Source organism: Mustela lutreola, chromosome 9, assembly GCF_030435805.1.
Source record: "Mustela lutreola isolate mMusLut2 chromosome 9, mMusLut2.pri, whole genome shotgun sequence".
In the NCBI taxonomy this organism is placed as follows: domain Eukaryota; kingdom Metazoa; phylum Chordata; class Mammalia; order Carnivora; family Mustelidae; genus Mustela; species Mustela lutreola.
In genome coordinates this window covers 106,455,414-106,474,305 of record NC_081298.1, presented here as the reverse complement: position 1 = coordinate 106,474,305, position 18,892 = coordinate 106,455,414, and the positions used below count along the sequence as shown (strand labels likewise).

The following is an 18,892-nucleotide window of genomic DNA, read 5'->3' as shown; positions in this document are numbered from 1 at the left end:
TTCTGGAATCCCAATTATTCTAATGTTGTTTCGTCTTATGGTGTCACTTATCTCTCGAATTCTCCCCTCGTGGTCCAGTAGCTGTTTGTCCCTCTTTTGCTCAGCTTCTTTATTCTCTGTCATTTGGTCTTCTATATCACTAATTCTTTCTTCTGCCTCATTTATCCTAGCAGTTAGAGCCTCCATTTTTGATTGCACCTCATTAATAGCTTTTTTGATTTCAACTTGGTTAGATTTTAGTTCTTTTATTTCTCCAGAAAGGGCTTTTATATCTCTCGAGAGGGTTTCTCTAATATCTTCCATGCCTTTTTCGAGCCCGGCTAGAACCTTGAGAATTGTCATTCTGAACTCTAGATCTGACATATTACCGATGTCTGTATTGATTAGGTCCCTAGCCTTCGGTACTGCCTCTTGTTCTTTTTTTTTGTGTTGAATTTTTACGTCTTGTCATTTTGTCCAGATAAGAGTAAATGAAGGGGCAAGTAAAATACTAAAAGGGTGGCAACAACCCCAGGAAAATATGCTTTAACCAAATTAGAAGAGATCCAAAATCGTGAGTGGGGAGAAAGGGGATAAAAAGAGGTTCAAAAAGGAAGAAAGAAAAAAAAACAAAAAGAAAAGAAAAAGAAAAAAAAAAAAGAAAAGAAAAGAATTTTTAAAAAAAGAAAACACCTAAGAAAAATGTAAAAAAAAAATATATATATATATATTAGATAAACTAGTAAAAAATCGTTAAAAAAGAAAAAGGTAACAGTTAAAAAAAAATTTTACCCAAAGGCGAGAAAAAAAAAAATGAAAAAGAAAAAATTAAATTAACTGCAAGACTAAAAAAAATCACAGGAAAAAAGCCATGAGTTCCGTGCTTGGCTTTCTCCTCCTCTGGAATTCTGCTGCTCTCCTTGGTATTGAAACCGCACTCCTTGGTAGGTGAACTTGGTCTCGGCTGGATTTCTTGTTGATCTTCTGGGGGAGGGTCCTGTTGTAGTGATTCTCAAGTGTCTTTGCCCCAGGCGGAATTACACCGCCCTTACCGGGGGCCGGGGTGAGTAATCCGCTCGGGTTTGCTTTCAGGAGCTTTTGTTCCCTGAGTGCTTTCCGTAGAGTTCCAGAGGACGGGAATACAAATGGCGGCCTCCTGGTCTCCGGCCGGGAGGAGCCAAGAGCCCAGGGCCCCACTCCTCAGTGCGCCCTCAGAGAACAGCGCCCAGTTACTCCCGTCTGCCTGACCTCCGGCCGCGCTCCGAGCTCACCGAGCCTGCGACCGGTTCAAGGTAACACGGAGCTGCGAGCTTACTGTCAGCTCTGTCTCTGTAGCCGGCTTTCCCGTTCCAATACCCGCAAGCTCTGCGACACTCAGACACCCCCGATCCTTCTGTGACCCTGCGGGACCTGAGGCCACGCTGACCCCGCGTGGGCTTCGCCCCGGTTTAGCCTCTGGAGCGATGTCCCTCAGCGGAACAGACTTTTAAAAGTCCTGATTTTGTGCGCGGTTGCTCCGCCGCTTGCCGGGAGCCGGCCCCTCCCCCCGGGGTCTATCTTCCCGTCGCTTTGGATTCACTTCTCCGCCGGTCCTACCTTTCAGAAAGTGGTTGTTTTTCTGTTTCCAGAATTGCTGTTCTTCTTCTCTTCGATCTGCCGATGGATTTTCAGGTGTTTGCAATCTTTAGATAAGCTATCTAGCTGATCTCCGGCTAGCTGAAGCAGTCTCAGCTTGCTACTTCTCCGCCATCTTGACTCCTCCCCCTAGTTGGTGTTAATTATTATTTCTTTTTTTCTTGTTTCCTTTTTTAAATTGAAGTATAGTTGACAACCAATGTTTACATTAGTTTCAGGCATATAACATAGTGATTCACAACTCTATTCATCATCCTATGCTCACCACAAGTGTAGCTACCATCTGTCACCTTACACCACTATTACAGTACCGTTAACTATATTCCCTATGCTGTACCTTTCATCCTCATGAATTATTCATTCTACAACTGGAAGCCTGAACCTCCCATTCCCTTTCATTCATTTTGCCACTCTTGGCAACCATCAGTTTACTGTCTGTATTTATGCATCAATCTCTGCACTAATTATTCTTCAAACATTCAATAGAATTCTCCAGTTTATCCATCTGAGCCCAGAAATATCTTTTTTGGGGAAAATCCTTTTATATAGATTTTTTGTATTTATTTGGTAATTGTTTTTAAATTATGATTCAGTTTCCTTAATTGAATATTATCCATCATTCTATCTTCAATACTATCTATCATATTATCCATTTCATGTTAGGTGAGTTGTGGTAACATTTTTTTTTCTGGAAATTGTCCATTTCATCCCTTATTAGCTCTTTGGTGTCTGTAAGTCCTGTATTGATATTCTACTTCATTCCTGATATTGGTCATTTGTGTTCTCTCTTTTTTTTTATTTTTACGTCTTTTTTTCTAGAAGTCTGTCAATTTTGTTTGTATTTTCAAAGAAAATGGATCTGTTTCATTAATTTCTTCTATTGCCTATTTTCAATTTCATTGATTTCTGCTTTTTATTTTGTCCCTCCTTCTGCTTTAGGTTTACTTAGCTCTTCTTTTTTAATATTCTCAAGGTGGAAACTTAGATTATTGATCTAAAACTTTTCTTCTTTTCTAATGGTACATTTAATGCAATAAATTTTCCTTTCAATAATGATTTAGCTATGTCCCACAAACATTGATATGTTGTATTTTCTTTTCTTTTATTAATGATTTTATTTATTCATTTGAGAGAGGGCAAGAGACAGAGAGAACACAAGCAGGGGGAGAGGCAGAAGAGGAGGGAGACACAGACTCCTCACTGAGATGGGAGCACAATGTGGGTCTTGATTCCAGGACCTGGAGGTCATGACATGAGCTGAAGGTAGACTCTTAATGACTGAGCCACCCAGACAAACTAATATGTTGTATTTTCATTTTCATTCTGTTCAAATGCATTTTTAAATTTCTCTTGAAACTTTCTCTTTGTTCCATTAATTATTTAGAAGTGTATTGTTTAGTTTCAATGTGTTTGGAGAATTTTTCTGTTATTGATTTCTTGTTCGATTCCACTGTTGCTAGAGAACATACTTGGTATGACTTAACTTATTTTAAATTTCTTGAGATTTATTTTATGGCCCATGATATTGTCTCCCTTGATATGTGGTCTGTAGACACTTGAAAAGAGTATGCATTCTGTTGTGTGTAGAGTGTTCTATATATGTCATTTAGATCCTATCCAGTTGGTTGATGATGTTTTTCATCATGAGGTCCTTGATGATTTTCTTAGTTGTTCTATCAGTTGTTGAGACAGTAGTATTGAAATCTCAAACTCTAATTGTGTATTTGTCTGTTTCTTTATTTCTGTTCTATCAATTTTTATTTCCCATTTTTTTCACTTCTGTTGTTGGTGTGTACACATTTGGGATTGCCATGTATTCTTGGTGGATTGACACTTTTATCATGGTATAGTGTACATCTTTGTTTCTGGTGAATTTATTTGATCTTAGGTGTAAATTTTCTGATAATTTAGCCACTCGTGCTTTCTTTTGATTAATGTTTGCATGAAATAACTTTGCCATTCTTTACTTTCATTCTGCCTATATCATTTTATTTGAACTGAGTTTATTGTACTAACATATAATTATATTTTTTAATCCTTTCTATCAATCTCTTTTAATTGTATTTAGACCATGACATTTAATATAATTCTCAATATGCTCAGACTAAGTGTGATTGTTTTTATTTTGTTTGTTCTCTCTGTTTTCTTTTCCTCTCCTATGGATTACTTGAACATTTTTTTTTAGAATTCCATTTTGATATATCTATATTGTTTTTTTAAAAAACTGCTGTACTGAAACAGAATTCATATACTACATGATTCGTTCATTTAAAAATCTTCACAGTACTTAATGCTCACCACAGTAAGCGTAGTTATCATTTGTCACCATACATTATTACAATATTATTCACTCTATTTTCTATGTTGTACTTTTCATCTCCATATGTACAATTCAATAACTTTTACTACATTCACAAAGTTGTGCAACCATCACCACTATATAATTCCAGAACACTTTCATCACTCCAAAAAGAATGCCCATACCTATTAGCAATCACATTCCATTCTGCCTTTTTCCCATTTCCTGGAAACCACTGATCTATGTTCTCTCACTATGGATTTGCTTATTCTATGCAAAATTATGTGTCCTTTGGACTTAATATAGTGTTTTCAATTTTTCATCCACATTGTAGCATGAATCAGTATTTCATTCCTTTTTTATGACCAAATAATATTTGATTACATGGATAATATATTTTATGTATCCATTTGCCAGTTGATGGACATTTGGGTTAATTCTACTTTTTGACTATTATGAACAATGCCGCTATGAATATCTGTGTACAAGTTCTTATGTGGACATATATTTTCATTTTGATATATATGTTTCTGTAGTAGAATTGCTAAATCATATGGTATCATACCTCTTATGGAACTGCCAAACTGCATCATTTTACATTCCCACTGTCAGCGTATGAGAGATCCAATTCTTTGTATCCTCAATAACACTTTGTCTTTTGTTTTTTAATTATACCCATTCAAGTGTGTTTGAAGTCATCTCACTTGGTTTTGATGTTCATTTCCCTGATGGCCAATATCTCTATGGTATTTTTTAGTGTACTTCTTTGTATAGTTTTTTAGTGGTTGCTCTAGGTATTACATTATATGTATATAACTTATCACAGTCTACCAGTGTCACCATTTTACCAGTTCAAGTGAAGTATAAAAACCTTATTTCTTGGGGCGCCTGGGTGGCTCAGTTGGTTAAGCATCTGCCTTTGGCTCAGGTCATGATCCCAGGGTCCTGGGATTAAGTCCCGCATCAGGATCCCTGCTCGGTGGGAGACCTGCTTCTCCCTCTGCTTGCTGCTCCCCCTACTTGTGTGTGTGCTCTCTTTCTCTTTCTCACTATCAAATAAATAAATAAAATCTTTTAAAAAAAAAACCTTATTTCTCTTTAGATCTCTTTTCCTTCCCCCATTTATAATATAATTATCTTAAGTATTTCTTCTACCTTTATTTAGAATCACATTAGGCAATATTACAATTTTTGCTTCAATCACTGAACACAGTTTAGAAATTTGTCACCATACAAAAGGAGAGCAAAAGCCCATTGTATTCAAAAGGAGAGCAAAAGCCCATTGTATTCAATCCATATTTTTGCCTAATCTGTTCTTTTTTGCTCCCTAATGTTCTTAGATTCCTTCTTTTATTGTTTCATTCCTGTTTAGAAAATATCTTTTCTTGAGGCACCTGAGTGGCTCAGCCAGTTAAACATCTGTCTTCAGGGATGCCTGGGTGGCTCAGTTGGTTGGACGAGTGCCTTCAGCTCAGGTCATGATCCCGGAGTCCCAGGATCGAGTCCCGCATCGGGCTCCCAGCTCCACGGGGAGTCTGTTTCTCTCTCTGACCTTCTCCTCACTCATGTTCTCTGTCTCTCTCTCAAATTTAAAAAAAAAAAAAAAATCTTAAAAAAAAAAACCACCACATCTGTCTTCAGCTCAGTTCATGATCTCAGTATGCTGGGATCAAGCCCTGTGTCCAGCCCTGCATCCAACTTGCTTTGCAGGTGAGTCTACTTCTCCCTCTCCCTCTGCCCCCACCTCGTGTGCTCACTTGCTCTCTTTTTTTCTCTCTCTCTCAAAAAAATAAGTAAAATCTTAAAAAAAAAAAAAAAAGTAACTATCTTTTCTTTTAAGATAGTTTTCTGGGGACACATTCTTTTAGTTTTCCTTCAACTTGAAAATGTCTTCATTTCCCCTTCATTCTGAAGAATATTATCTTCTGATGATTCTTTTCTTCTAGTACTTGAAAAATATTGTGCTACTTCCTTCTGTCTCCCGTGGATTGATAAGAGATCCACTGCCATTTGAATTGTTTATCCCAGATAGTTAAGATGCCATTTTTCTTTGGCTGCTTTTGAGATGTTTTTCATTTTCAAAAGTTGAATCTACCATTCATCTTAAAGTATATTTCTTTTTATCTTTTTTGGGGTTTGCTCAGTCTCTCAAATCTGCAGGTTTATGTTCCTTGCCAATTTGGAATTTTCAGTAATTATTTCTTTTATTTTCCTTGGCCATTATTTCCTTAAGTACTTTTTCAGTCCTATAGATTTCTTTTCTTCCATTAATCTGATGACATAAATACTTTATCTTTTGTTACAGTCCCACAGGTCTCTGAGGTACTATTTATTCTTTTTCCATTTATTTTCTGTCATTCAGATTGGGTACTGGCTTATTGTTCTATCTTCCATTTCACTGATTCTTTCTTCTGTCTTCTCCATTGTGATGTTGAGCCTACCAAATGAATGTTTTAATTTTAGTTATTGTGTTTTTTAATTCTAAAATTTCCCTTTGGTTCTTCTTTGTGTGTTCCTTTTTTCCTGAGATTTTTAATTATTTGTTTTAGTCATGTTTTAAGTCACTTGTTGAAGCATTTAAAAACTCATGGAATTTAATCTTTATTAAGTAATTTGAAAATTTTTGTTATTTCATTCTTAGCATCTATATTAAGTTTATTGGGGCTGCCACAACAAATGACTACAACTAGGCGGCTTAAAACAACAGACATTTATTCTCTCATATTTCTTCAGGCTAGAAATTAAAGTGAAATCCAGGTTTTTGGCAGAGCCATACTTTCTCTGAAGGACTTGCCTCTTCAAGCTTTTGCTTCCTCTAGCTTTTGATAGTTCAATCTTCTGTGTTTCTTGACTTACAGATACCCACTCCTGTCTATGCCTCTGTCTCCACATGGTTTTCTCTACTATGTGCCTGTGTCCAAATTTCTCTCTTCTTTTTTTTTTTTTTAAAGATTTTATTTATTTATTTGTCAGAGAGAGAGCGAGAGCGAGCACAGGCAGACAGAGTGGAAGGCAGAGTCAGAGGGAGAGGGAGAAGCAGGCTCCCTGCGGAGCAAGGAGCCTGATGTGGGACTCAATTCCAGGACGCTGGGATCATGACCTGAGCCGAAGGCAGCTGCTTAACCAACTGAGCCACCCAGGCGTCCCCAAATTTCTCTCTTCTTAAAGGACATCATCTTTATTGTATTTAAGACCCAACTTAATCCCATATAATCTTTACTCAATTTAATTTATGTGCAAAGACCCTATTTTTTTTAAGACCCTATTTTCAAATAAGGTAAAACTCAAAGTTTCCAGGGGACATGAATTTTTGGGAGACACTGTTCAACTTAGTAAAGCATATATTGATTTTGTTTTTTCATTTAGTTTGAGATCATCCTGATTCTTGGTATGATGAGTGATTTTCACTTGAAACCTGGACATTTCCCATTAAGTTCTGAGATACTGCATCTTATTTAAACCTGTTTCTGCTGTTCTTTTCTGCAGCTGTTTTGGTAGGAAAAGTGGAGGCACCACCTCATTACCTGCAAGTGAAGGTAGAAGTCCAAGTTCCCTACTTAGCCTTCAGTGAGACATGAGAGGTGTTCCTCTTTTTATTTTTTTTTTTTTAGTTTTTTAAAACAATTTTATTTATTTAAGTAATTTCTACACCCCACATGGGTCTTGAACTCATGAGCCTGAGATCAAAAGTCACATACTCTTCCATCTGAGCCAGCCAGGGACACTGAGAAGCATTCCTCCTAAATGCTAAGTAGAGATGAGAGTTCCAGTTCTCCACCACACTATGGTTAGGGTCATCTCAGTATCACAGGGTGATAGTGAAAGTCTTGAGTCTCTATTAGGTCTCCTCTAACACCATCCCAGTGGGGAGAGGAAAGGTTGTCCTGTGACTACCAGGTGTGGTAGGAGTCAGGCTCCCCAATTTCCATTAAGATCTATTCTTTGACTTATGAATTATTTGGAAAAATATTTTCACATTTCAAAAATAATTTAAATTTTGTTTTTTGTCATTGATTTTTAACCCAGTTTAAATGTGGTCATATAGTGGGGTGTATCAGGATGACTTCTTCATTTGTCTTATATTCTAGTACACAGTCAACTTTGTTAAACATTTGCTATGCCGATAACTTGTTCTGTCTGTTGTATACAAAATATGACAATTAGATTACCAATTCATGTCTTTTTATGTCTTCTCTGTCTTTATCAAATGATTGTCTTCCTGATCTATCACTTATTGAAAAAAAAAGTTCAGATTTACTCCTAAGATAGTGGGTTTATGTATTTCTCTTTGAAATTGTCAGTTCTTGGGGTGCCTGGGTGGCTCAGTCGGTTTAACTGCCTTCAGCTCAGATCATGATCCCAGGATCCTGGGATAGAGCCCCATGTTGGGATCCTTGCTCAGTGGAGAGTCTGCTTCTCCCTCTGCCCCTCTTTTTTTTTTAAATAAAGATAATATGATTAGCTTCCTGGTGGATTGAAATTTGTACATTATAAACTTCTTTGTACATAAAAAGCTATTTTGCCATAAAATAATATAGCTATAACAGCTTTGTTTGGGTTCATAATTGCTTGATAAATATGTTTGTGTAGGTCTTTCTTCCATTTTTTAAAAATTTTATGTTGCATTTGTGTCCCTTTTAAGTAGCTTAAACCTAAATGTAAAAAAAAACCTAGTCTGGAATCTCTTTTCAATGGTGAGTTTAGAGCGTTTCATTATGAATACTGATATGTCTTTATTTCTATCATTGTCTTTTGTGCCTCCTACTTTTCCCAACTTTTCTGTCTCCTTTTCTACCTTATTTATTTAAAAGGATTTTAATTACCTGAGAGAGAGACTGAGAATGCATGAGTGTGAGGAAGGGTGGAGGGAGAGGGAGAAACAGACTTCCTAGTGAGCAGGGAGCCTGATGTGGAGCTCAGTCCCAAGAATCCGAGATCATGACCTGAGCCAAAGTAGGACACTTAACTGACTGAGCCACCCAGGCATCCCTCTACCTTATTTAGATTAATATTCTTTTTTTAAAAAAAGATTTTTTTTTTATTTATTTAAGAGAGAGTGAGAGAGAGCACAAGTGCAGGGAAGGACAGAGTAAGAGGGAGAGGAAAAGCATACTCCTTGCTGAGCAGGGAGCCTGCCCTTGGTCTTGATTCCAGGACCCTTGGATCATGACTTGAGCTGAAGGCAGCCACTTAACTGACTGAGCCACCAGGCGGCCCTAGATTAATATTCTTAATTCCATTTTTCTACTGTTTTGGAAATACTGCTTTTATTTTAGTGATTATCCTTAAATTCTAACAAATTTACATTATATTTAAAATTATTCAATATCTTTACTCCTTCCCAAAGAATATTAAATTTTATCTTGTTTTCATTATCTCATTGTTATGGGGAAATAAGGGAAGATGTGTGACTCCCCTGTGATCATTTTAATTCCAATGACTTCCCACCCATTTATTTCACATTATTGTTGTGGAATGACTTAGTTTTACCCTTTTAATCTCCCCAAATTCAATATTATTATTGTTTATTCAATCAACTCTTTTCAGATTGACCACAGTATTCACTAAATTATTTGTTATCATTTTTTCTTGTATCTAAGGCCTTCCTTTTAAGACCAACACTATTATCTGTAAAGCACATTCTTCAGGTTTTTGTTTATTGTTGATCTGTCCATTTGTGGACTTTTTTGGTCTGTTTCTAACCATTTTTACTCTTAAAGATGTCTTTATTTTGCCCCCATTTTGGAATGATAGTTTAGCAGATTATACAATTACAAGTTAACAGTTAGGTCCCCATAAAGTTTTCAACAGTTTAAATTAGGAACAGTTTAATTAATTAAAATTAGGAACAGTTTAATTTAATATCTAGGCCTAGGATTTGCAACACAAAGGAAGTACTGTTTATTTAAACCCACAGAAAAGCAGCCTTATAATTACGGTTTCTTAAGGAAGCCTTTTAATTTTATTTTTTCACCAGATATGTGGCCTGAAACAAACATTTTCTTCTTACCCCTCTTTGTCAGCAGATAGATTTCTCTCCATAGTCTGTCCTTTTACTGGGAGTGGAGTCTGGAAGGCTCTTCTCTTCAGGGAGTCTCAATTTTGCTTTACCATTTCCCATCCTTTAAAGCCTTGCCTCCTATTCCTCTGCCCAATCATTAAAACCAAGCATACTATTTGATTTCATTATGTGACATGAAAGCCAAGCGTACTATTTGATTTCATTATGTGACATCAAGAAGAGAGAAAACTAATCTATGGAGATACAAGTCAGAATAATGATTATCTTTGGTGGGTACTGACTGGAAATAAGCATGATAGAGCCTTCTAAGATTTTTGAAATGTTTTAAATGTTGATCTACATAGTAGTTATGTAAAACTACATAGGAGTAAGTAGTCTTACTTTAAAACATTTCCAAAATGTTTCCAAATGTTTCCAAAGACTACTATTAGTCTTACTACTATGTAGTTTTACATATACATATGTAAAAATTTATATATAAATATGTATGTAAATACATATGTAAAAATTTTTACATATGTAGTAAAATTTTTAAATGTTGATTTAAAAGTTTTAAATGTTGATCTACATAGTAGTATATGTAAAACTACATAGTAGTAAGACTACATAGTAGTCTTAGTATAGTAGTCTTACTACTATGTAGTTTTACATATACATATGTAAAAAATTTTATATATACATATGTAAAAATTCAACAGAAAAACTCAACAGATCATACACTTAAGATCTGTGTACTTTACCATCTATAAGCTACATAGAATTTTTTAAAACACAAACACAAGGTTCTAAGTTTCTGTTATTGGCAGATATTACCAATTTCTCTTAATTTTTTGGAGATCAACCATGCACATAAAATAGTTCTGGTTATATTTTAACAAGACTCTGTGTTTGTAGCTAGTTTTTCAGAATATTCAGCCTAGCATCATGTTGAATGTGTGAGTCACATGCTACTCTTTCAATTCTGATATTCTGATACTGTTTTTGGCAACTTTGTAAAGTATCACTTAAATATTCCAACTGGATCTGCCAAAGTTCAGGCTTTGTCTCCGCTATGCTGTGTGGAAGTAAGAAAAGTCACCTGAGTCTCCCATGAGAATATTAATGGTGGAGATGTTACTTTAGAGGGCAATATGTGGTGGCCATAGTAATTACTATAATTTCCTAGGGAAAGTACATCTTTCAGGCTAGAGTTAGGCCTCAGATATCTACTTACCCCTTCCAAGTGGAAACTGTCCCTACTTTTGGGCCACTCAGGGAAGATGGAAGTCTATTTTGAAAGGATTCAGCTAAACATTTTCCACCCATCCTCTATCCCCTTCTCTCTTCTCCAAAGTTGAGAATTCATGTATAAATGAATTTGTACCTTTTCAAAAGATGTTGAAGTCCTAACCTCCAGTATCTCAGAATGTGATCTTATCTGGAAATAGGATCATTGTAGATATAATTAGTTAGGACAAGGTCCTGGTGGATTTGGACGGGTCCGTAATGTGGCTGGTTTAGTTATAAGAAGAGGAAGAGAGACACAGAGGGAACATTGCTATTGACTGAATTGTGTCATCCTTAAAAATGCATTTGTGCCCAATGTGTTGGCATTTGGAGATGGAACCTTTAGGAGATAATTAGGTTTAGATGAGATTATGAGGGTAGGGACCTCATGATGAGCTTAGTACCCTCATTAGAGAGGGAGATACCACAACTTGCTCTCTCTACCATGTAAGGACATGGCAAGAAGTCCAAACCAGGAAGAGATCTCTCTCTAGAACCTGACCATGCTCGTACTTATCTTGGACTTCCAGCCTCCAGAGCTGTGAGAAAATAAATTTCTGTTGTTTAAGCTGTCCAATTTATGGTATCCTGTTATGACAGCCCAAGCTGACTCATATAAACACCAGGTAATGACAGAAGCAGAGATTGGAGTAATGCACCTACAAGCCAAGGAATGCCACTGATTGATAGCCGTCAGCAGAACCTAGGGAAAGGAAAGGACAAATTCTATCCATAGTCTCAGAGGAAGCATGGCTCTACTGACACCTTGATTTTGAATTTCTAGTCTCCAGAACAGTGAGAGAATGAATTTCTGTTGTTCTAAACCACCTGTTTTGGTGCACTCTGTTAGAGCAGCCCTGCGGAACCAGTACAGGGTAATTGCAGGGTTGGTGGAGGAATGCTGGAAATCAGCAGATGACTCAAGGTCTTTCTTAGCCTTCTCTCAAGTCATAAGCTGTGGCTAGGAACCCCTGAGATCTGAAGATTAGCCAGAAATTTAGATAGATCCATCCCCAAATTATTATATAAGGCATGGAAAGGAATTCAATTTTCTATAGTTCAGTTTACATCTAACATTTTCAGAATTCATCTGTTATATAAAACGAAGTGTATTTTGGTTTTATTAGGCCAAAATTCCTGCTAGGAATTGGGTTGTGATTTTCTTGCCCAAAACATTTCATTTAACAGCCTACCTGGTGAATGGGGAGCAGTTGTGAGCTACAATGCTCTGTAAGACGGGAAATACTGCAGAAATGAGCAAGGACAAACTGGGGTATGGAGGAAAAACAGTCCTTTCTATTTTTTGTTCAGGGAAATTTTTTTTCAGGGAAATATTTAAAGCCTCAGGCATTGCAGTACCTTTCAAGTGAGGGATATGCATCTATTTATAATATTTTTCAGGGATCAGGAGAATGCACATAAAACCTTTGAAATTGTGTGTGAATAAACGTCTTTGTGAACATATGGCAAGGGAGTGTGATCCTGTTAAACACTTGCTGTGTTTGGCAGGAGCAGAGAGCTAGAATGCCTGCTCACTTAGTTCTTCCCACCCACTCAGATGTGAGTCTTAGCAGGTGGGAGGATCTGGTGCATGCTTCCTGAGGTCCATGCATGAAGGACAAACTATAGCTGTAGCCAGTTTAGTCTAGTGCCAAAGCAATATCAGGACACAAGTAGAGGGTATGTTGCTTCGAGGGTGGAGCCTGGAAAATGTGTGGAAGATGCACGGTGCCCTTTTAGTCACTGAGGAAAACTGCACTGGTGTTTTACAGGGCTCTATGAGTAGCTATGGACTCTGCATTTCAGTTAGATGCCACATGCCCAGTCCAGCCTTCCTCCACACTCTCCTTGGCCTCTCCACCCTTGATAACCAGCTTTAAAACAAGTACAGCTTTAGGAACTGAAGTGCCTGTGGCCCAAAACCCACCCCCAGACCCGGGAAGGCTCTTGGGCACATGCTGTTTCTTTTGTACTGGATATTTCTCATACCTCTGCTGGCTCACCCTTCAAGGCTCCCTTGTATATGACCTTCAGGGATGACTCACTAACCATCGTGTTCTTTTTAGGGTCAGAATTTTGTGCATTTGTAGTAATTCACTTAATTTTATGGATCACCATTTTTAATACCTGTCCTCACCAGATTGTATGAGGCTCTTTTTTGTTCACTCTAGTTTTCCTAGAGCCTATAGAATGTTTGACCCATAGTAGGCATTTGATAAATATTGTTGAATCAATGGAAGTTCAGTATCTTTCTACATGAAAATTTGCTGCCTTATAGTTCATTCAAAAAGAAAGAAAAAGTAGAGGAGTGATATGGTGAAGGAAACTTTAAAAACATGTCTGCAGGGGCGCCCGGGTGGCTCAGCGGGTTAAAGCCTCTGCCTTCAGGTCGTGATCCTGGGATTGAGCCCCACCTTGGGCTCTCTGCTCAGCAGGGAGCCTGCTTCCCTTCCTCTCTCTCTGCCTACCTGTGATCTCTGTCTGTCAAATAAATAAGATCTTAAATAAAATGCCTGCAGATTTCTCATTTTCAAAGAGTTACTTCACATTAAAAAAAAAAGGAGGAAAGAAGGAAAATAATTCAATGGAAAATGGGCAAAGGATAAAAGAATTAACAGAATTTCAGATAGCTAATAAATATACAAAAAGATGCTCACCTAGACTAGTAATCCTAGAAATGAAAATTAAAAACAATATTTTATAGCCTCAGATTGGCAAAAGTGCAAAATATTTATTAACATTTATTGTTAGCAAGGATTTAGGGAATAGGATGCTCTCATACACTGTTGGTAGTTCAAAACTGTGCAACCTATATGGAGAACATTGGTTGTATTTTTAAAATTTAAACTATGTCTACATTTATTATTTAATAAGGAAAATTTGGAAACCACTTGACCTCATACAATAGTGAAATGATTTAAAAAATTTAGTGCATTCCTGCCACAGAATTCCTTAGCTATAAATATTAACGGCAATGAAAATCTATGTAAAATATTTTTTTAAAAAGAGATTGTAGTGGCACGTGGGTGGCTCTGTCTTTGGGCATCTGACTTCTGGTGGGGTCAAGGTCCTGGAATCCTGGGATGGAGCCCCCCACAGGGCTTCCTGCTCAGTGGGAGGCCTGCTTCTCCTTCTCCCACTCCTCCTGCTTGTGTTCCCTCTCTCGATGTGTCTCTGTAAAATAAATCAATAAAATCATTTTTAAAACAAGGAGATTGCAAAACAATACATGTAATATGATCCCAACTAAGTAAAAATATATAAAAGCATATTCTCTGAAAGAAAAGATCTCAAACGGTTCACACTATGTATACTTATATATTTTTAGAGATTTTATTTATCTATTTGAGAAAGAGAGTAAGAGAGAGGACATGAGCAGGGAAAGGGAGAAAGAGAAGCAGACTCCCCACTGAGCTTGATCCCAGGACTCAGGGATCATGACCTGAGAGGAAGGCACACACTTAAACAACTGAGCCACCCAGGTGTCCTTATAATTATAATAGCTTAATTATAAGGTCCTTTGAGAACTTTTCCCCTGAGGAACTAAGAATGGGATTTTAATTTTTACAATAACCTGTACTGCTATTTTTAAAACTTTATTTAAGTATGATTGACATAAACTACGCGTATTGAAAGTATCCATTTAACATTGTATAAATCTGTGAAACCAACACCACAATTAAGAGAATATCTATCACCTCCAAAAGCTTCCTTATGTGTCTCTGTAGTCTGTCCTTCCTGCCTCTTCCTAAACTAACCCATCCCCTAGCAACCACTGAGCTACTTTCTGTCACTATAGACTAGTTTGCATTTTTTATTTTTTTTTTAAGATTTTTATTTATTTATTTGACAGAGAGAAATCACAAGTAGATGGAGAGGCAGGCAGAGAGAGAGGAAAGCAGGCTCCCTGCTGAGCAGAGAGCCCGACGCGGGACTCGATCCCAGGACCCTGAGATCATGACCTGAGCCGAAGGCAGCCGCTTAACCCACTGAGCCACCCACGCGCCCTAGTTTGCATTTTTTAGAATGCTATATAAATGTAATCTTACAGTACTACTCTTTTTTATTTCTGGCTTCTTTCAGCATAATTATTTTGAGATTCATCCATGTTGTCCCGTGTATCAATGGTTTGTTCATTTTTATTGCTGAGTTGTATTCCATCGCATGGATCTATCACAACTGATTTATCCATTTATCTTTCGATGGACATTTGGACTAGTTCTGGCTTTTGGCTATTACAAATAAAGGTGCCACGAACAGCCATTTATGTCTTTGTAAAAGACCTATGCTTTACCTCCACTAACTAGCAGTGGAATGGCATAAGTCAGGTGTATGTTTGGCATTTAATAAGTTGCCAAAACCTTCCCAAAATGGTTGTACCATTTTACATTCCCACGAGAGACGGAGTATGGAGTTGTGGGCACTAAATGAGTGGTCGCTTTACCAAGACCTTTGGTAATGACAGCAACCATCAGCTCACTGCACAGGTTCAATCAGCTTACCAGGCTAAAATGAGTCTGGTCCTTTTAAATCACAGATTCCTTTGAGAATTTGATTAAGGTCATGGTCCATGCGGCGCACAGGACGACACACACACAAATGCCAGGCAGGAATCATCCACGTGGGAAATGACGATGGCTTGAACATTGTGACACTGTGACAGCGGGAGTTCGAACACATTGAGATGTTACCATTGTTGAGACTTGATAAGAGGAGAGAAGATAATGCCCAGGTTAGAATGATTAGGTGATGGCGGCGACCACACAGGGTAGGAGTAAGTCTAGAGGGAGGAAGAAGGGGTCATTTCTGGCTTTGTGATGTGCCTAGGAGATACACGCCGTTCGCAACGTGGTTGTAACTGGACCTTGTGCAGGCGGAGATACAGATTTCTGTGCAACAACATACAGATTTAGCGGAAGTATAAGGAGCAGCTGCAATCACCACATGTAGCTAATAAATTCGTATCTTCCAAAGGAATCACTTCCACACCTGGCTAAAACACGCCTAACTCGTCGGGAGCATCTACAAAACACCTACCAGAAGATGCGCAACACCACCAACCTTTCCGACGAAACCCCGCCCAGCTCAATTCTGCGCATGTGCCGGACGCATGCGCACGACCCTCCCTGCGGCCGCTCCTTTTTCTGGGAGTCTGGGCTCCTTCCCCATCGCCTGCCCCGCCCAGGCGGCTGCCCGTGACCTGCCTGGGCGCAGGGAACGGAAAGCCGGAAGGGGCAAGACGAGTTTGGTTCGCCATGGGGCTGTTTGGGAAAACCCAGGAGAAGCCGCCCAAAGAGCTGGTAAGGGCTACGGGGATGACAGAAGAGTCGGGGGATTTGCGTGGGGCGTAGTGGAGTTCGTAAGCGCCTGGCCACACTCCCTCCCGGCTGGCCAGGTGCCGCTCGGCCCCCATTTCCGGGGCCTTCCACTCCACCGAGGGGCCAGAGGAGGAATCTCTGAGGAGGCGGCTGTGGCTAAAGAGAGCCTTGCTCCGTCAGCACTCCACAGAGGGGCCGAGAGCCGGATAAAGAGTTTCGGAGCCCCGGCCCCGGGCGCGGAGGTAGCCAGGCGGTTCTGGCCGCAGGAAAGCCTTTCCCCTGCGCGCGTTGGTACGTCCCGCCCGGAACCTTTCCCTGGCCGACGCCCCGCCCCTAACGCCCGCCTCCGGACAGTTGGCGCACCTGCCGGTAGCCCGAGAGTCGACCCCAGGGTGCCCTGCCACCGCCGACCCTTCCCTCTAACCTCCTGTGTTAAATGGGAGGGTCTCCTTCCTTTTTCCTCTTTCGCTGCCCTACAACGTGAGGTTGACTGCAGGCACGTTAATTATAGTAAGGACCCGACTGGTGGGAATGGTACTAAAGCTAACTCAGGACCTGGCTTCGAACTCCGGATCTACCTGTAAACTGAGATAATGGTGTAGTGTGTAGCGGTTCAGTGCCCCGCAGAGTCCGTTTTCCTGTTTGAATCCTGGTTCCCCAGCATTGTCCTCTAAGGAAAGTTCATTTCTCTGTGCCTTAGTCTTGTCGAGTAGAAATGATGAAAGTTTCACTTCAGAGTCATGGAAGATGAAAAAAAAAAAAAAACACTGTAAAGTTTTGTTAAGTTTTTTGGTAGTGTTAGTTAGGGGTAATTCTTTATATATTCTACACTCTGGCCACCCAACTGCAGCCCAGCCTCGTCAGCATTACCTGGCAGCTAGTTAGAAATCTTGAGGCCCTGCCCAAGAGCTTTTTAACCATAATTAGAATTCTAACAAGATCTTCACTGATTTTTGTGAACGCTAAAGTTTGAGAAGCATTGCTTTATAACACCCAGTACAAATTTACCCATAATGAAGAAAAAAAAAAACCCGAAATCCTGTATTTAATGATCTCACCTGTGCAGCTTTTGCAGACATGTTTTTATTTTTTATTTATTTTTTAAAGATTTTTATCTGTCAGAGAGAGAGAGGGAGAGAGCGAGCGAGCACAGGCAGACAGAATGGCAGGCAGAGGGAGAAGCAGGCTCCCTGACGAGAAAGGAGCCCCATGTGGGACTCGATCCCAGGACACTGGGATCTTGACCTGAGCGGAAGCAGCTGCTTAACCAGCTGAGCCACCCAGGCGTCCCTGCAGGCATGTTTTTAGAAAGCAATGTCCTACATCATGAAGTTGCTTACATATAATGTGTGTTAATGATGGTTATATTTGTTAACCATAGGTCCTAGAACACTACATCCTCTATAAATGTTAATTTCTGTAGGCAACTTACTCAGTTTTACTCCCTGGTAAAATAAAAATTGTGGAGCTGAAATGAGGTAGGAGCGTGTGATATTACTTTGTAAGCTGTAGAGCATTCTGCAGATGCACATTTTGTAGTGTGTGTGTGTATTCAAAGATGCTTGTTATTGTAGAAGTGTATTTTTGATGTTAGGGAAAGATTATTTTCCTCCAGTGTTTGACCTTAGCTTTGCCATTCATAAAACAAGATTCTGGGAAAACTGTTCCATTACTGTTTAAACTGATCTCTCGTATATGTGTTTCTTGTATAACACTTAGAGTATTTTTAAAGGATAAATATAATTGCTAAGAATATGTCAGAATACCTTCCAGTACGGCATCATACCTAGGAAAGTGAGTCAACAACCAGTACATTTAGGGTTTATGCATGAGATTGTTTTATTTTTTTTTATTTATTTTTTAAAGATTTTATTTATTTATTTGACAGAGAGAGATCACAAGTAGACAGAGAGGCAGGCAGAGAGAGAGAGAGAGGGAAGCAGGCTCCCTGCTGAGCAGAGAGCCCGATGCGGGCCTCGATCCCAGGACCCTGAGATCATGACCTGAGCCGAAGGCAGCGGCTTAACCCACTGAGCCACCCAGGCGCCCATGAGATTGCTTTATAAAATAATGCCTGTCAGGGAGCACCTGGTGGCACAGTCAGTTGGGATTCCAGCTTGGTTTCTGCTCAGGTTGTGATCTTGTGGGTCATGAAATCGAGCCTCATGCAGGACTCTGCTCTCTGTGTGGAGTTGTCTTGGGTTTCTCTGTGCTTGGGTTTCTCTCTCCCTCTACACTCTCATAAATAAATATATCTTTAAAAAAAATATATATGCCTGCCAGTGGGATATCATACAGATGAAATAAACACTGAAGGAATGTATCATCTAGCAAGTAAGATAAGCATTTCAAGAACAAGTCTTGATTGGGTAC

General features: G+C 39.0%; 2 protein-coding genes across 3 annotated transcripts in view; both read left to right on the top strand.

Annotated features, from left to right (window-relative positions):
- RNF103 (ring finger protein 103) overlaps positions 1-18,892 on the top strand; it is a 66,854-nt gene that overhangs the window by 39,273 nt on the left and 8,689 nt on the right. The window lies entirely within an intron of this gene.
- CHMP3 (charged multivesicular body protein 3) overlaps positions 16,367-18,892 on the top strand; it is a 49,999-nt gene continuing 47,473 nt past the window's right edge. The window contains exon 1 of one of the 2 annotated variants that reach the window (XM_059188312.1): positions 16,367-16,501. Coding sequence is in view for 1 of the 2 variants with exons in the window: in XM_059188313.1 (XP_059044296.1) it covers positions 16,457-16,501 (45 nt within the window). In the remaining variant the exon portion in view is untranslated. The remainder of the gene's footprint in view (positions 16,502-18,892) is intronic. The other variant, XM_059188313.1, reaches the window with a different exon arrangement.